Source organism: Papaver somniferum, chromosome 2, assembly GCF_003573695.1.
Source record: "Papaver somniferum cultivar HN1 chromosome 2, ASM357369v1, whole genome shotgun sequence".
Lineage (NCBI taxonomy): Eukaryota > Viridiplantae > Streptophyta > Magnoliopsida > Ranunculales > Papaveraceae > Papaver > Papaver somniferum.
Genome location: NC_039359.1, coordinates 64,995,423 through 65,012,152, shown reverse-complemented (window position 1 = coordinate 65,012,152; position 16,730 = coordinate 64,995,423). Strand labels below are relative to the sequence as shown.

Below are 16,730 nucleotides of genomic sequence, written 5' to 3'. Positions count from 1 at the left end.
TAAAGTTCCTCATAATCCCAGTCGCTACTAAATTATAAATCAAGTAACCCGGCTGCTTCTCTTTTGCATGGTTAAAGCTCCTTTCCCTCATTTGTTAGGGTCAGTAGTGTGTTATGAATTGGCGTATCAGTATCCCAAGCGAGTGGAAAATCAAAACAAGAAAAAAAACACAAGAAACTTTCGGGTTACAGAAGAAAATAAGTCTTTACAAGTATGGGTCCAAAAACTAGTAGCAAAATGGATAATGTAACGTTGATGAGCCTTGAAATTATTGTCATTTTCTTGCAACAAATAGGAATTATATTCATCTGCACCTCAATTTACGCAATCATTTTTGAAAGAAAAAATTCAATATATTAAAATAAAAATAACTGAAGAAAAAATATGCAATTCAATGATGAACGAAAATTTTCCAATCGAAAATAGTACAATTAATTTGAAAGCCTTTGAATATATCAAGGCTGGAACACCAGACTGTAATTGTGGGTTTTATTACGAAAAGAAGATCAAAAGAACTTTTTGGGTCTGGCTATCACGGTTTCTTCTCTTGTTAGTTTTATTTCCATGTGTAGAAATTGTTTAGTTGGTTGAATAAAAGTCTGAATATTTATTTTGATCATATTTATTTAGTTGTGCTTCAGAATATGATTTTTTCTTTTTTTTGTGGGAATATAGAGTTGTAAGAACATATTCTAAAACTATTAGCTTCAAATCCGCTGTCATTTGGTTTTCATCCATAAAAATAGCGATAGAATATGAGTTAGTGTGAGAATAAGAAAGTAAAAAAAGTCATTTTTCCTAATATTTTTTTTATCGATAAATAAAACATTTTATAGATCAAAATGTTGACGTCAAGGAAAATAAAAGAATCATTTTTCCTAATTAAAAGTTTGACATCTAGGGACGGAACTACACACTGATTTCCTCTTGGCTTAAGCCAGTCCCAAAACTCGGAAAAACTTAGATTTTACTAAAGGTTAGTTAATAAATCATGCCTAAAAATAGGTTTAAGCCAAGTGCAAACAAAAAAAATCAAACCCAAATAACTCTCCAGCAACTCCCACATTCAATTTCTAGTTCCACCACTATTGATATCTAAGTTTCACTTGGTCTACGGCAAGTTAAATTTGGAGCTAAATTTGCCTCTTTTCTTTCTCTGTGTAACGTTTTAGATAGGATATCTCCTGAACGGACGACCCTTTGTTAGTTACCTGCGACTTGGGCAATATCTTGGTTGTGTGCACATAACTCGAAGCAGTGTGTTGATCATGTCAGTCCTGAGCCTAGTCAGTAAGTTCGCGAATGATTCGAATTTTTCCGTACCGCGAATTTTACCGATTTATTCGCGTACGTTTGTAACTCCGAACCCAAGACGCGTATTATGTGGCATTTCCGGATTATTCGCGAATCGTTCACGAACTTTACGTATCCCGAATGATACGTCCGTTTAATTCGCCAAAAATTCTTTAGCTTTTATGTTTTCAAAGGCCCTATTTTTTTGGGCTTTACTGCCTCTCAAGCATACACGGCCCAATATTAGACGTTGTTGTAATTTTTATGAAAAAAAAATGACAGAAGAGATTTGAAGGTGAAGGTGAGAGAGATCTAAACCACTATACCACGTCCTCTTTGATGACTACTGTTGTATATATTATTAATATCATCATATTAAGTTTACTTTTTCTTTAAATAACTCACATGTATGCATAAAAATTAGTCTATGACCTTATAAATATTAATTATTTATTATATATATATACCGAATTTTCAGATCCGAACTCACATTTATAAATCGAATTATACACGTACGTATGCCGTTCCGAATTACTGATGAATCACGTTCCGTTGACCGAATTTTGGACCGAATTTGGGTTTTACAAAACCGTATAATACTCGTACGTTTGTCGTTCCGTACGTTTGCCGAATCTCGAAATGCTAACTAGGGTCGTGAGTTCGTTTTGGCATGACAAAGATTGTGCGTACGATCTTGCCGTAAGATCTAATCAAGTGAAAAACAAAACACAAAAGAGACGAAGGGTGGGCCCACATGTTTGTTTGTATTGTGTTGTACGCTTTCCCGCCATACTTCCCAGCGTCATTTATTTCCAACAAATTGCCGTGCGACGCGTAAAGTGTCACTCCACTGGTGTATTAAGTACTAACGGAATTTAAATTTTCAAAATTGCTTTACGCAAACAAATTGGCACCTCAAAAGAGTTTATAAAGGAAACCGATATTGAAGGGCAGCAAACCCATTTCCATTTTTATTCATATTTAATCTGATCAGGCGCCTAATCAAACAGCTCTATTTGTCTCAGCGTTTAACTCAAAGTCATTGTTTACACATTGTACTCATAATATACTTCTCCCTAGCAAAACAAAATTCAACCAGAAATAATGCTCATATTAATGGTTTTGGTTCAGCTATATGTCTCTGATGTTATGCACAACCTAATTAGGTCTTTTTGGCAAATATTGTTTTAATAACATTCATAACTATTTTACATTTAAGTGCTTTCAAAATCATATTTCGGTATGAATTAATCAGACATAAACCCTTATAAGTACAAATTTTGTTTTTGGATTACTTTAATGACATACCCTAATCTTATTTACCATCTCAGTGCTAAAAATTAATGATAGAGAGGGGATCAAATATTTTAAAGGGTAAAAAGAAAATCTCTTTGTAAGATAGCGAACTATGGAGGACTATTTAAAGAATGGTACCGGAATATTTAATCAGATGTAAACTCATAAAATCAAATACTCTTTCTTTTGAAAAAATGAAAAATACGTACTAAACATTGTCAAACTATTTAACGACCAACAGTTGGTTTAGTTACCATCCCTCATATTTCATGATATCATTTGTTAAATATCCCAACAATGAATATAAAGCCCAATTTAAAGATTTGTGTAAGATATACGGGATCAGCCTTTCGGAGCCAATTTGATAAAATAATGTAGCAGTTCTAAATCCTAATTTTTCTCCTTCAACAACCACTCTTTTGTTACTTGTTGCAGATCGTTTTTTTTTCTCTTATTATAATGAAAGGCTCATCAAACATATTTATGGCGGAAAAATTAGGGAATATGTCCCGTTTTCACTAATGCGTTTGGGAATCTATCTCATGATGGAAAAAAATTAAGAAATCTATCCCGGCTATCCAAAATTTCGGTTAAATAGCCAATATCAACTATTGACCAGTCAAAATCTCATGTGGCAATACATGGTATTGATTTGGATCAAAATTAAGTAATCCACCCCCACGAGACAAATTTATAATTGATAGAAATATCAAGATCCATAAATCCAACCAATTTTCTAGAGTTTTTTCAAAATAATAGTGATGACAAATGCATAAAAGGATACATAGATTTAATCCAATGATAATGTTTTTTTTTTTTATAACAACAGTTTCACATATAACTTATATTTCTTAAACCGGTTTTCATGGGACGTAATCGATCGGGATCGGTTTGGGTCTTCATATGACTCGGTCTTGTAGAATTGTTTGTTGCCAGTGTATTCTGTTCTTTCTAGTAGCTTATGTCTATGTCTTTTAAAATCTTGTTGTTGTAAGTGAATGAATCAGAATCGGAGTCATACAATCTGATGATGTTTCTACAAAAACTTTGATGTTATTGTTTGTTGAGTGTTTGTTGAAGATTCATTTATTACAAGAGCTTGTACTTTTAAATAGGAAAAATCAGCAAGAACTTGATGAAACTTCCAAATCTCAGTTAGGAAACAATACTTTGATTAACAAACACTTGAAAAATTTAAAACAAAGAAGAAAAGTCAAAATACCCAAAATCAGAACCCAAAGTAAAAAAAATGAATAAGAACCTAAGCTAAAAACCTTGAACGATTACAGAAGATTAGGAGATAAAGATCAGAAACTCAAGTTAAGAAACTGATAACTAAACTAATAACAAGTAAAAACCGAGATTCAAAGGAAGAAAAATCAGCTAAAGCTGAACCTAAAACAAGTTAGTTTCGAATCCGAAAACACTGATAAAAATCGTCTCAAACAAATCAGAAAGAATAAATATAACAGAGGGATAAGATTGGTTGACATTCTTCTGCTCAGATTCACTCTAAAGGAGCGGATCTAAGTAGAAGATTGCTCATTTCATGGAATTTTCGGAGAGAGAGTGTTTTTGGAGTGAGAGTGTTTTCTTTTAAATAGAGAGTTTTCACACCTTGTTAAGCCATTTTCCAGGATCCGTTGGGAAGAAAACACATAATCCAAGTGAAAAATCATTAGAAAAAGTGGTAGTTCAATTTACGCTAAGCATCTACCAATACGATGCTGGATTGTCAAATGTGAACTGAAACAACGTTGAGCGAAAACTTTTGATTAAAAATATGAAATCCTAAATGTTATACTGAACGTACCAAAATATAAGTTCGATATCGTTTCAAATATTTTGACCGCTATTTATTTTTTTGTTTTGAAAGTGTCTATCATTAGATTTGCATTTCCACGATCTATTCCAAGTAGTTAATTGATGGGAAACTTGAAAGATGAAATTCTTCCATCATAACGCTTGCTCTTGGAATATATAAACTGATCGGACAACAACGGTAAAATCCTCAAACAAGAAACAAAATCAATTTACTTCAATGTGTTTTCTCTAATCATATTCGATCCGCTTTAATATATAATACATGATAGTAAGCTATTTTGTTCTTTTGTTTCCGCTTTCTTCTCCCACCAAGACCACCATTTTCTAACCTAGGAAACCCATCACTAACAACACTCTCACACGGCAGATATGCTTAACTCGTTATACTGACTTAGCTAAAAATGAATGCTTAACTAGTTCTAGCTAACTCATTATCCATTAACATCAAGCTCGTTGTCCGCAATTTAGTAACCTCATTTTCCTAGTTAAGAAGAAATTTTAGTCAAGTCTTTGCAGCTCATGCAATTTTTACACCCCTAAGCAAACTTAAACCTACAAAATATTATTTTTTAAGCTAACTTAAACCTCTCAGGCATATGCTTCCATCGTGTGCTACACTGTAATAATAATGACAATCAATATCAAACATTGTATCTTAACTAAGGCAATTAGCTGGTCAGGGTTATGATCTACTATATATGTTGGAAGGCGTCCAGGAAGACAAACACATGTGTTAGGTGTAAACCAGAAATCTTAACCAAAAACCATGAAGATGATATCTGTAATCAGATGTTGATTAATGCGATTGATTGATTAGAATGAATACAGAGTAATAACGGCAGATAAAAAAAGAAAATGATAACTAGAATTTGTAATGAACTTTAGCTTATACATTTGAAATTGCACTCTCTTTTTGGTACTGGGGAAGGCCTTAAAACGGCAAAATAAGACTTTGTCTTAAACAGTTACAGTTGCCGCATAAAAATTTGTAGGGTTGATGAAATTTATATTGGTCAAGTCTTTGCCCCAACGGCCATCCTTAGATTCTGGTTACGGAAATGTTTCTGGAAACGAAAATTTATTCTCCTGCAGCAAACGTGGCCGTATGGCTAACAAGTCAGTCAAGTCACAAACGTAATTCAATTATTATTATTTTTTTTTTTATTTTTTTTACTTTGAAAATATTCTTTATTAACTATTAAACGATTACAGAGTGTAGAGTGTTTAGTTGGTAGCTGAGCACCGATTCCTTTTTGAATTTAGTTATTTTGGGTTAGATATTGTTGAACCAGAACCATTAGACAAATGCTGAAGGAGAACTTTTTCCAAGATTTTGAAAAATCATCCAATCCCTGACTGAAATGAAATCATATTAAATTCTTAAGGAAAAAGCGGTAAAGACTCACTGACCAACAAAACCAACAGTATAGGGATTTGGGGGATTCATTCATCAAGGGAGGGGATTCAGTAATCAATCTTTTCCACTAATGTATTTAAAAATTCTTTTTCTTTTTCCTTTGTTCCAAAACTACTGTTTTTCAAAATAAATTAGTACTACAATGATAACTAAAGTGTCACAGAAATGAGAAATTATTATTTTGACATTTTGTTAGCAGGTTGAAATTTTTAGCTACTATCACCCAAGTGCCGAGAGTGGGGAATTTTTTTTTTGGTCTGGACACTATCTTTTCATTACATTTATACGACAATATGATATTATTATTTAGTTGTTCGTATTATCTGGTTCGGTTGCATACCTCAGTGTTTTCCATTTTCATGTTAAAATGATGTGAATTGCCTCTTTGGATAGCACATCAGAAGTAGTTATTCGATCTCTAAAAATCAGAAATCCGTTTGAGTGTCAAATTTCAAAACAATTTTTAGAGATCCGAGATGTGAATTTTTTATGAAGTAAAATTATTTGGCTTCTAACTTTTACTACCAGCAAAGCAAACAAAATTATATCGGAATGCCCTTTAAAACTTTGTTTGTCTGATGTTCACATATCATTTTGTTATATGTAAAATGTTGGTTAAACAAAATATCACCTTAATTTTTTGAAAAATATAAAGATTTTTATTTTTGTTTTTGTTGAATTGGATAGGATGAAATTTGACGCTAAGACTAAAATGTAGGTCCCACTCAAACCCCTATTAATAGTTCAAATTTCTTGTTTCAAAAGCAGTTCAAAAACTTCAATATTTTTCTCCAAAACGAAAACTAATTCCTATCTGTTTACTCACTCTCTTTTTTTCAAAATCATTCTCAAGACATGGAAACAAAAACAAAGGAAAAACCCTTTCTTCCAAAATATCTCTCTTCTTCTTCTTCTTCTTCTTCTTCTTCTTCTTCTTCTTCTTCTTCTTCTTCTTCTTCTTCTTCTTCTTCTTCTTCTTCTTCTTCTTCTTCTTCTTCTTCTTCTTCTTCTTCTTCTTCTTCTTCTTCTTCTTCTTCTTCTTCTTCTTCTTCTTCTTCTTCTTCTTCTTCTTCTTCTTCTTCTTCTTCTTCTTCTTCTTCTTCTTCTTCTTCTTCTTCTTCTTCTTCTTCTTCTTCTTCTTCTTCTTCTTCTTCTTCTTCTTCTTCTTCTTCTCTCTTTGCTCTGAAGAAACCACCAAAGAATCTCAGCAAAAGCAAAACAAAAGCATCCTTTCAGAAACAAGGACCAAAACCCAATACAGTAATGGCAAAACCAATAATGTGGTTGAGCTTTTTATTACTAGGTTTTCTATCATGTATTACAGAAGCTTCTGTAACTTATGATAGTAAAGCTATTATCATTAATGGACAAAGAAGGATTCTCCTTTCTGGTTCTATTCATTATCCTAGAAGCACACCTGAGGTATACTACTAGTAATGCAATCAATGGGTTTTTCTTAATTTCTCTCAAAAACTTGATTGATTTTATTTTCTACTGTTTTCTCATTTTTCTTCAGTTTCTCTGGGTAATTTTTGATTTTTCTCCAATGGGGCTCCTTAAATTTCTTTGTTTTCTCCAAATTTCATATAAATTTTGAAGATTTGAGAACTCTATTCCTCAATAGTCTGTTAAATGAAAGCAATGGGCATCTCTGATCTTTTTGATTCATATAGAATTTGAAGTTCCTTCATTTTTTTTTTATTTCAATTTCAGTAGTTAATAGAAAATGGGTATATTTGGTTTTTAACTTTCTACAACTTGTCAGCTTTTACTTATATTTTTAGATTTTTTCTTTCTGCAAATTGGAATTTACTGTTTTTCACTTTAATTTTGGATTTTTCTTCACTTTTTAATAAATTATTGAACTTTTGTTTCTCTGGGTTTCAGATGTGGCCTGATCTTATTCAGAAAGCCAAAGATGGAGGTTTAGATGTAATCCAGACTTATGTCTTCTGGAATGGGCATGAACCCTCTCCTGGGAAATATTACTTTGAAGGAAGATATGATTTGGTTAAGTTTATCAAGTTGGCTCATCAAGCTGGTCTCTATGTCCATCTCAGAATTGGTCCTTATGTTTGTGCTGAATGGAACTTTGGGTAATCTCTCAAATTTCCACTTTCAATTTCTTGTTTTGAGTTTCAATTTCATTTGTATTGATTCTAAAAAAGCTGTGTTTTTGAATTCAGGGGTTTTCCTGTTTGGCTCAAGTATGTCCCTGGCATGCATTTCAGAACAGATAATGGACCATTCAAGGTTTGTGGATTGTATTTCTCTATCCAGATTACAAAATTTCCAGTTTTGGGGTTTAGTAGTTGTTGCTATTGTACTGTTGTTGATGGATTTTTCTGAATGGTTTATAATGAAGGCTGCAATGCAAAAGTTTACGACAAAAATCGTCGACATGATGAAAGCTGAAAGAATGTTTCAAACTCAAGGAGGGCCAATCATTATGTCCCAGGTGAACAAATTGATCAATGTTCTTATCCCCCATTCCGGGTCTTGGAGTTAGTTTATTGAATTTGAGATGATTGCTTGACAGAAATTGTAAATGAAAATTGAGAGTTTTGGTTTTGGAATTTTGAATTACAGATAGAGAATGAATATGGACCAGAGGAATGGGAAATTGGTGCTCCTGGGAAAGCGTATACGCAATGGGCAGCTAAAATGGCTGTAGGACTTGGTACTGGTGTCCCATGGGTTATGTGCAAGCAAGATGATGCTCCTGATCCAATTGTAAGTAACTTTGACCTCTTGAACACTTCTAATAGGTAAAAAAGTATCTCTTGTTTCTCGCATGTTTAAGCGTTAAAGCATGGTTCGGCTTATCTCTAGTGGGAGTATTTTTGTCTTCATGTTGGATAGCTCTGATGGTGACTGCAGGGTCTACTATAGGAGATATTTCTTGAATGTTATCCATTTCTATAGTTTCTAACTTAGGTTTGTTCACTTATGATAGATAAACGCTTGCAATGGTTTCTATTGTGATTGGTTCACTCCCAACAAGAAGTATAAGCCAAAGATGTGGACTGAAAATTGGACTGGATGGTAGGCGGCCCACTTATTACTCCTCAAGTTGGCAGTATTATGTTTCTGTTCTTGCACCTATTAAGAACTGAGAAACTTATTATGAGGATTTGTTCTGTTTATAGGTTCACTGGATTCGGGGGTGCAGTTCCCCATAGACCTGCTGAAGACGTTGCGTACTCGGTTGCCAAATTTATACAAACTGGTGGATCATTCATGAACTATTACATGGTAAGGTTTTGTCGTAGTTGCATTTATGATTTAAGTGTAGTTCTAGTTCAAAAGTTGTTTAGCGATCTTCAATCCGTTTTAACTTCAGCTTCTTCTTTTTTGCTTCTATACTTCAGTATCATGGAGGAACAAATTTCGGGAGGACAGCAGGTGGTCCTTTCATAGCAACTAGTTATGACTATGATGCTCCAATTGACGAATATGGTATGTTAATCAGAGTCTTTGCTTATTCATAAAAGTGCCTACCTGAATACCCATTCAAAAATGACAGCATCTGTAGTTAGACTAGAAACATATTTAGTTGTGCGATGTTTTAGGCGTTTGGAAAAACATTGGAGGGACTAAAAATTACTATGACATCATAGTTACAATTCCTTTAGGACTCTCTATAAACTACTTTAGTACAAGGAAGAAGTCATAGGTTTGTTCCATACAGGGGAACCAAGACAACTAGAAAAAAAAGTAGAGCTTCACTTTTTATCCTAGTCAGTTGCTACTTTCTGCATCCACTAGTAAAGACAGAAAATAAAACAGTTATGAACAACCTCGGAAATCAACTTCTAGAATAAAAGATGTCCCATGTTGTAGATTTTACATGGTGGGTCTCTCATGTTAGTCTCCCTCATTGGACCATGACTGTCATAGATGTCAGCGTGCCGCTTAGAGTTAAAATACTACTTTATAGTTTAAATTGCAAATAGGTTTGTCGGTTTGCCCTGCTTTCAGAAAGTTATCGTTACATTTTGACAGTGACAGGGAGCTCAATATTCTTTTCAATTCCTTGAAGTTTAGATATCCTGCTTGACAACCGAATTTCTTAGTTATATTGAATTAGAGCAAGTTTTGAATTTTCTGACAACTTTCTTTCATCTCTTATGTAGGACTACTAAGGGAACCCAAATATGGTCATTTGAGGGATCTTCATAAAGCGATCAAGCTTTGTGAACCAGCTTTAGTTTATTCCGAACCCACCAAAACAGTTCTTGGGAGGAAGCAAGAGGTTTGTCTCATTGTTTTATACACTTATACCCATACCACATAGATCCAATATCTATAGTAACATATTTCGCGCTTGTTTCTTGTTCAGGCTCATGTCTTCAATTACAAGGCAGGAGGTTGTGCTGCATTCCTTGCAAACAATGATGCAAACTCCTACGCAACAGTTACCTTTAGAGGCTTAAAATACAACCTTCCTCCTTGGTCTATCAGCATTCTTCCAGACTGCAAAAACACCGTTTTCAACACTGCAAGGGTCAGTATCAAACTATAGCTGAGCTCTTTGAATGTCGCTGAACATTTTTAAAATTTGTTGAGAACTTTGTATTCTCAGAAATATGTGATTATAATAAGAGATATGTGACATTCTTTTTCACTCCAACACTGAGTTTTCTGTTATATGATCTGAATTCCTAATCAGGTGGGGGCACAAAGTTCAGAGGCAAAGATGACACCAGTGAGCAGTGGGTTTGCTTGGCAATCATATAACGAAGAGACTGCAGCCTATGATGATAATTCAGCTACAACACGTGGATTGTTGGAGCAGATAAATGTGACAAGAGATGCTTCGGACTATTTGTGGTACTCAACAGAGTAAGTAGTTTTAACACCTACACATTTCACTAAGTTAATTCGTATCGAGTATTCTGTTGTCTTTTCCTTCATCTTCTTACTCAATCTTTTCTCCACCTTTATTTCATTTTAGTGTCAAGATAGAGCCAAATGAAGCATTTTTGAAGAATGGGCAGTATCCTGTGCTAACAGTGATGTCAGCTGGTCATGCTTTGCATGTTTTCATTAACGGCCAATTATCTGGTAAGCAAATTTAATCAGACAAAAATATATCCTAAACAATTCATTTTTGAGATGTTTATCATCCAGAAAATGATCTTTCCTAGAGTAATATTGTGTTCGGTTTTTGCAGGAACTGCTTATGGGGGTTTGGATCACCCTAAGCTGACATTTAGTAACAATGTGAGGCTGAGAGTTGGCATTAACAAGATTGCTCTACTAAGCACTGCTGTTGGCCTCCCGGTTAGTTTCTGTTCTGTTTTTCTTTCGTTTCATGGCCTACTTTTTCATATTTTAGATAATCACAAGCAAATCTTACCATTCTGACACACTCCTTGTTGGTTGAGTTGACACAGAATATTGGCAAACAATTTGAGACATGGAATGCTGGGGTTCTTGGTCCAGTCACATTGAAGGGTCTGAATGACAAGCAAAGAGACTTAACATGGCAAAAGTGGTCCTACAAGGTTAGTCTTCTGTCTATTCCCTGCTTTGATTCCTTGATATTGCCACCGCCCTGCAAACTGCCAAAATATCAAAATTTCCAACTTTCTACTTTTGCAGGTTGGTTTGACTGGTGAAGCTTTGAGTCTTAACTCTCTTAGTGGAAGTTCCTCTGTCGAGTGGATGAAGGGATCTTTGATAGCTCAAAAACAACCCCTAACATGGTACAAGGTAAGGATCCCAAGTTTCATATATGGAACGAACATCTATACAGGCCCTCTGTAAGGTATCATGAACTTTCTCACTGGCTCCAATTATGTGGTCTAACTATGTCTCCTTTTTGCAGACTATTTTCAATGCACCAGGTGGAAATGATCCTTTGGCTTTAGATTTGGGTAGCATGGGAAAAGGTCAAGTATGGATAAATGGACAGAGCATTGGACGTCATTGGCCTGCATATAAAGCATCTGGAACATGTGGTGGTTGTAATTATGCTGGAAACTATAACGAGAAAAAATGCGCTAGTAATTGTGGAGAATCCTCGCAAAGATGGTAAGATAATAAACCTTTTCATATTTTAGGGAGCTAAGACTTTTCTGGAAAACCATGAAGTTTGTTTTGACTAAGTTGCTGTCGTTCATCTTTAGGTATCATGTACCTCGTTCATGGTTGAACCCCACTGGAAACTTGATGGTTATTTTTGAAGAATTGGGTGGTAATCCAAGGGGAATCACTTTGGATAGAAGAACTGTACAGAGTGTTTGTGCTGATATTTATGAAGCTCAACCATCACTATCGAGTTATTTGGCTCTAGCTGATGGAAAGGCAGCAGTACCATTGAAGCCGAAAGCCCATCTTTGGTGTACACCTGGAAAGAAAATTTCTTCAATAAAGTTTGCAAGCTTTGGAACTCCACAAGGAGTTTGTGGGAGCTTTAGGGAAGGAGGTTGCCACGCGCACAAGTCTTATGATGCTTTCCAAAAGGTATTGATATAGTTTTGTTTTTCAAAGTTTCATATTTTGCATCACTAGGGAGATGTACAACTTGCTCGGGGAGTTCGTTTCTGCAATATTTTTGCACCTAATCTCTGTTAGCACAAACTTTAACACAGGAAATGTTGTTGCAGAACTGCATCGGGCAACAATCTTGTGCTGTAACTATTAGTCCTGAGATTTTTGGAGGAGATCCTTGTCCAGGTACCATGAAGAAGCTCTCTGTTGAAGCCATTTGCAGTTAAAGAAGGTTATCAACAGCGAAAAGTGGATTCAAATAAATACTGCATAGTAGTTCTTCTTTCGTATATAAAAGTACAGTTACTTCATATAATTCTCGGTAATTCTGCATTATACATCCAAAGTCATCAAAGACTACTGGTTTCGGTTATTGGCTTTTGCCACAGGATGAAGTTGTAAACCTGCAACACATCATTTGGCGGAAAGCGTGCATACAGAGTGGTGAAAGATTTGAAGGAAGGCAAATGTAAATAGAGTAGCTTTGGTTTATCATACAAAGCATTTAAAGATTGAAAGCGAGTAAAGGCATGTTGTGACCGAAGATTTTTTTGCGTCCACATGCATGATCTGGTTAGTTGAAAGGAGAATGCCTGAGCAAGTTTTTGGCTTGCAAGGATTGTGTTCTCTTATGTTATTTCTCTTCTTTAGTAGAAGCAATTCTTTTGATTGCCTTCTCTCAATGTAAGAGTGATTAACATATAATAAGATTTTAATTGAAGGTTTGTCATGAGTACTTTTGTTGTTCTTCTTCTTAATGCTTGATAATGCATTATTTGGAACAAGCTTTAATCTTATACTTCCTCCGTTTCAGAAAAAAATGATATTTTTATTTTTTTCAATTAATCTTATGTGAACTTAAAAATGTTTATCCCTAGCATTGATTTTCCTATTCATCAAGTGGTAATTGAAGAAAAACTCCTACTAAAACTAATTGCAGGGAATGGTGGATCTCCCCATTCCTTTGGCAGAATTTGTCTCTTCATTTGATCAGTTTTTCAACCACACTTCTAATCCTTTGCCAATTCACTTATGCGCCTTAGGAGAGAGTCAGGGAAAAAAATAGTAGTAAAAACGTTGAAATCAAACTCAGAGCATGCTAGGAAAAGGTAATAAAATTCTTATGATAACGGCATCCATCGATGGTTCTAGAGGAATTTGGTAAGACTTGCAGTATTTTGAGCCACCACATCTAATGAGTACTCTTTTATCAACACCCTTTTTTACCCCTTTAAAGTTTGTACCCAATCTCAGAAACCTTAATTTCAGTTTCTTTCATCAATCCTTAAGGGTCCGTTTGACCTGTCAACGGTACTTATGAAAATGGATATGGCCATTACCGTATCCGTATTCGATAAGGACTATCAGATACCCGATGGATATTCAAAAATTATTTTCGCATCCATTCCGGTAATAATTTCGGGTATCCGATAGTATTACATTATAATAAGGATAACATAAATTATGTTTTAGTCTTTCTCTAAAAATCATAAATTACAAACATAGAAACTCTAAGAAAATTCAGCTAAATAAAACCAAATAACTTGATCAAATGTAAAAATTTCACTTCATAAATTTTTACATCAAATTAGATTTAAACTATACTCAAGTCTTTTAACTAGAATCAAAAAATTCTTCGCTCTTCTTACAACCAAGAAAACTAGTGGTGATCTTGTTCTTCCATAATACTTTTATTTCTATGCCTTCATACACTACCAAGTTAACAACTAAATACATTATTCAAAAAAATATTTATTTTTTTGATATGCATTTAACGGATATCGGATATTATCCTATAAGATAATGCCTTTTCCGTATCTCGTTTCATTAAAGTAAGAATATTCGATAAGATATCTGTATCCGATATTCAAAAATTTGGATAATATCTTAAAGATTCGATGGACCCGGAAGGATATCGAATATTCGGTTATTCATTAACAGGCTTACCGTTTGGTATGGTGTAATTGGAGGATGCATTGCAGTCAAATGGAATAGCCAAGGGATGTATTTAAAATTTGGGTGTTTAATATGGGTTCAATGACACAAGGTAGCAACTACATGTAATTATTACTACCTCCAAAGAGATGCACTGAATACTCACCTTTTGAGGTGTTCATGGAATACAACATTGTATTACACTTTGTAACTACATCGTTGAGGAAAAAATGACTATTTTATTCTTCTTTAGCTAATATAGCTCTCGTCTAGTTGTCAATGACTTGCCTAAGAAACATACTTGACATAGTCAAAGAACAATACTCCTTATATGGAATTGGCATCCAGTTATAAAGATACTAGCCTAGCCAAGATAACTAAATAGCCAATTAGATATTATAGTCTTGCGTGAGAAGGTTTACATCAAACATGATCAATAGTTTTCACGATTCTGGCTTCAAGATTTCGAGACGACTTCCTTGTATCTCAAGAAAAGTATTCCTGAAAGAATTCGATATTCGAAGGTATGGTGTTCGAAATCTTGGCAGAGCAAACATATTCAATTTTCGAAAGTAAAGTGATATTCAGTGACTTACTTTGGAAAGTTAAAGGATTCAATTTTCATAAATATAGCAACAAACATCAAAACACGTCTAATGCCCTATTTTCGAAAGTTTAAACACTTAACCTACAAAAGTGTGACAGCAAGCACATATTTTTCTACGATAATGCATTTTCGAAAGTGCAGAGGATCTACATTCGAAAGAAATCTTCCAGATGTTACTTCTCTTATATCCGAAAGCTCGAGAGTGAATAAAGAAAATCCTATGCTGACAGGTCGTGTACTTTCAAAAGTTCCGGCAAGCTAATTTTCAAAATTCATATGGCGAATAGTAGTATACTATTTTGTATCTTATTCTTTAGACACTTAGATATCATAGTCAAGGATTAAGTCTATGGCACTAAAATCACAATTTCGATTTGACACTTCATTTAATTTTTAGATTGATAAATAAATAGAACGAGAGGATTATAACCAACGAACGGAAATCAAATCTTCAAATACTTGCATGTACGACGAATGTTGTCTTCGAGTAATTTTCATTTATATGTGGGTAACTTAAAGTATTCCATCTTTACCTCTACGGCCTAAGTCTAACATATTCTGAAGCCTAACTTTAGCAAATAGTTTCAGACGTAAGTTTTGGTATCTAAACTTGATAGCAAAGTTGACATACCAACCCGTGCGGGTTCAACTGAGAAACTTAACAATCCCCCCTTGCAATTTTAGCGACAAAACTTTATACAACAAAATAAAATTTTCTAACACATATATGCTTGATTTTTCATGTCTTCATAAACAATTCTTTTACATAATTGAGCAGTTCTATTGAAGCAAATGATAACAGTTTTTCTTATTCTCCCTTAGGATGAGATTTAAATATGTACATAGCTGTATATCACAATAATTTCTTCATAGTATGCGAGTAATACTACTTTTGTGTTTGATATATTTCTCCCTACAATCCATATATTCTCTCTTTTCTGCTAGATATGTCTATATCGAGCACGCACTATTGTTTTTTCCCCCTGTGACCACGTTCATGTAAGTCTTCCATGTCCAATAAGTTTATAGCAACTACTCAATATCTCTCCATTTTTTTCCACAAAGATTGACAAGGGTTTGAAATGGTGACCGAATCAAAAATTCTTATAAGAGATGAATACCAATGTTCAAGTGAGCCTACTAAGTTCCCAGCACTTAGTTTCCCACTCTATTGGAGAGAGATTTAAGGAGAAACAAATTCTCCTCAAAATCCACAACCACCTACACTCCCATAAAGATAAATCATTATGCGCAAGTTCAAAGATTAACTCTCTCACGTTTGGTTGTTATTCTCAAAAATATTATATATGAGAACAACCTACTTAAATTTCATTTAAAATTTCTTAAAGATTCTAGTATTCGTAAAAAAGTTTACATATTAAAACCAACCAATACCTTCTCGTCGAAAATGTTTTATATCGACTTTAATGATAGCCATAAAGGATATATCCTAAGATCGATCATATGTATACTAATGTAACCCACTACAAAGGTGATATTTAGTGTCGTAACATACATATGAGATAACTATCACTACTTCTTTAGCGGTCATTGCACAAATGTTAGATACAATCCAATATCCATAATCCGCAATCACATATAGAAGAAACCCGATCTTCATGAAATCAATAATGCAAGTATACAATCAACTTAATGACTTTTTCAAAGATTTATTTTCATGGTAGCCAAGAAACACACAAATGATATATCCATGAGTACATATTGTAATTATCAACATTACTATCAACCAAAAGCTATTTAAAAAATAAATAACTTTTATTAATAAATTAAAGATAAAAGTTTTAAAAAAAATCTAATGAGACTGCTGGATATAAATCAACTATTGACTAATCAATATTC

General features: G+C 34.0%; 1 protein-coding gene across 2 annotated transcripts; it reads left to right on the top strand.

The window, feature by feature from the left end:
* Positions 1 to 6,925: 6,925 nt before the first annotated feature.
* On the top strand, positions 6,926 to 13,123 carry LOC113347870 (beta-galactosidase 1-like). Of its 2 annotated transcripts, none has more exons than XM_026591550.1 (18): positions 6,926 to 7,252; positions 7,718 to 7,926; positions 8,017 to 8,083; positions 8,196 to 8,288; positions 8,420 to 8,563; positions 8,787 to 8,875; positions 8,980 to 9,085; positions 9,202 to 9,289; positions 9,967 to 10,085; positions 10,173 to 10,337; positions 10,503 to 10,675; positions 10,788 to 10,897; positions 11,007 to 11,116; positions 11,230 to 11,340; positions 11,438 to 11,548; positions 11,664 to 11,869; positions 11,965 to 12,301; positions 12,430 to 13,123. In XM_026591550.1, the coding sequence occupies exons 1-18, from the start codon at positions 7,094 to 7,096 to the stop codon at positions 12,553 to 12,555; spliced, it is 2,523 nt and encodes an 840-aa protein (XP_026447335.1). In that variant the 5' UTR covers positions 6,926 to 7,093; the 3' UTR covers positions 12,556 to 13,123. The 2 variants fall into 2 exon arrangements, with proteins under 2 accessions (XP_026447335.1, XP_026447336.1); XM_026591551.1 differs by having other exon boundaries at positions 6,929 to 7,252; positions 12,445 to 13,122.
* The last annotated feature ends 3,607 nt before the right edge of the window (positions 13,124 to 16,730 follow it).

Bases quoted from the DNA above. Each gene is read 5' to 3' on its own strand.
- LOC113347870 (XM_026591550.1), top strand. From the start codon at position 7,094: ATGGCAAAACCAATAATGTGGTTGAGCTTTTTATTACTAGGTTTTCTA. The intron at 8,564-8,786 runs GTAAGTAACTTT...CACTTATGATAG, and splicing joins ATGATGCTCCTGATCCAATT to ATAAACGCTTGCAATGGTTT. The intron at 10,898-11,006 runs GTAAGCAAATTT...CGGTTTTTGCAG, and splicing joins CATTAACGGCCAATTATCTG to GAACTGCTTATGGGGGTTTG.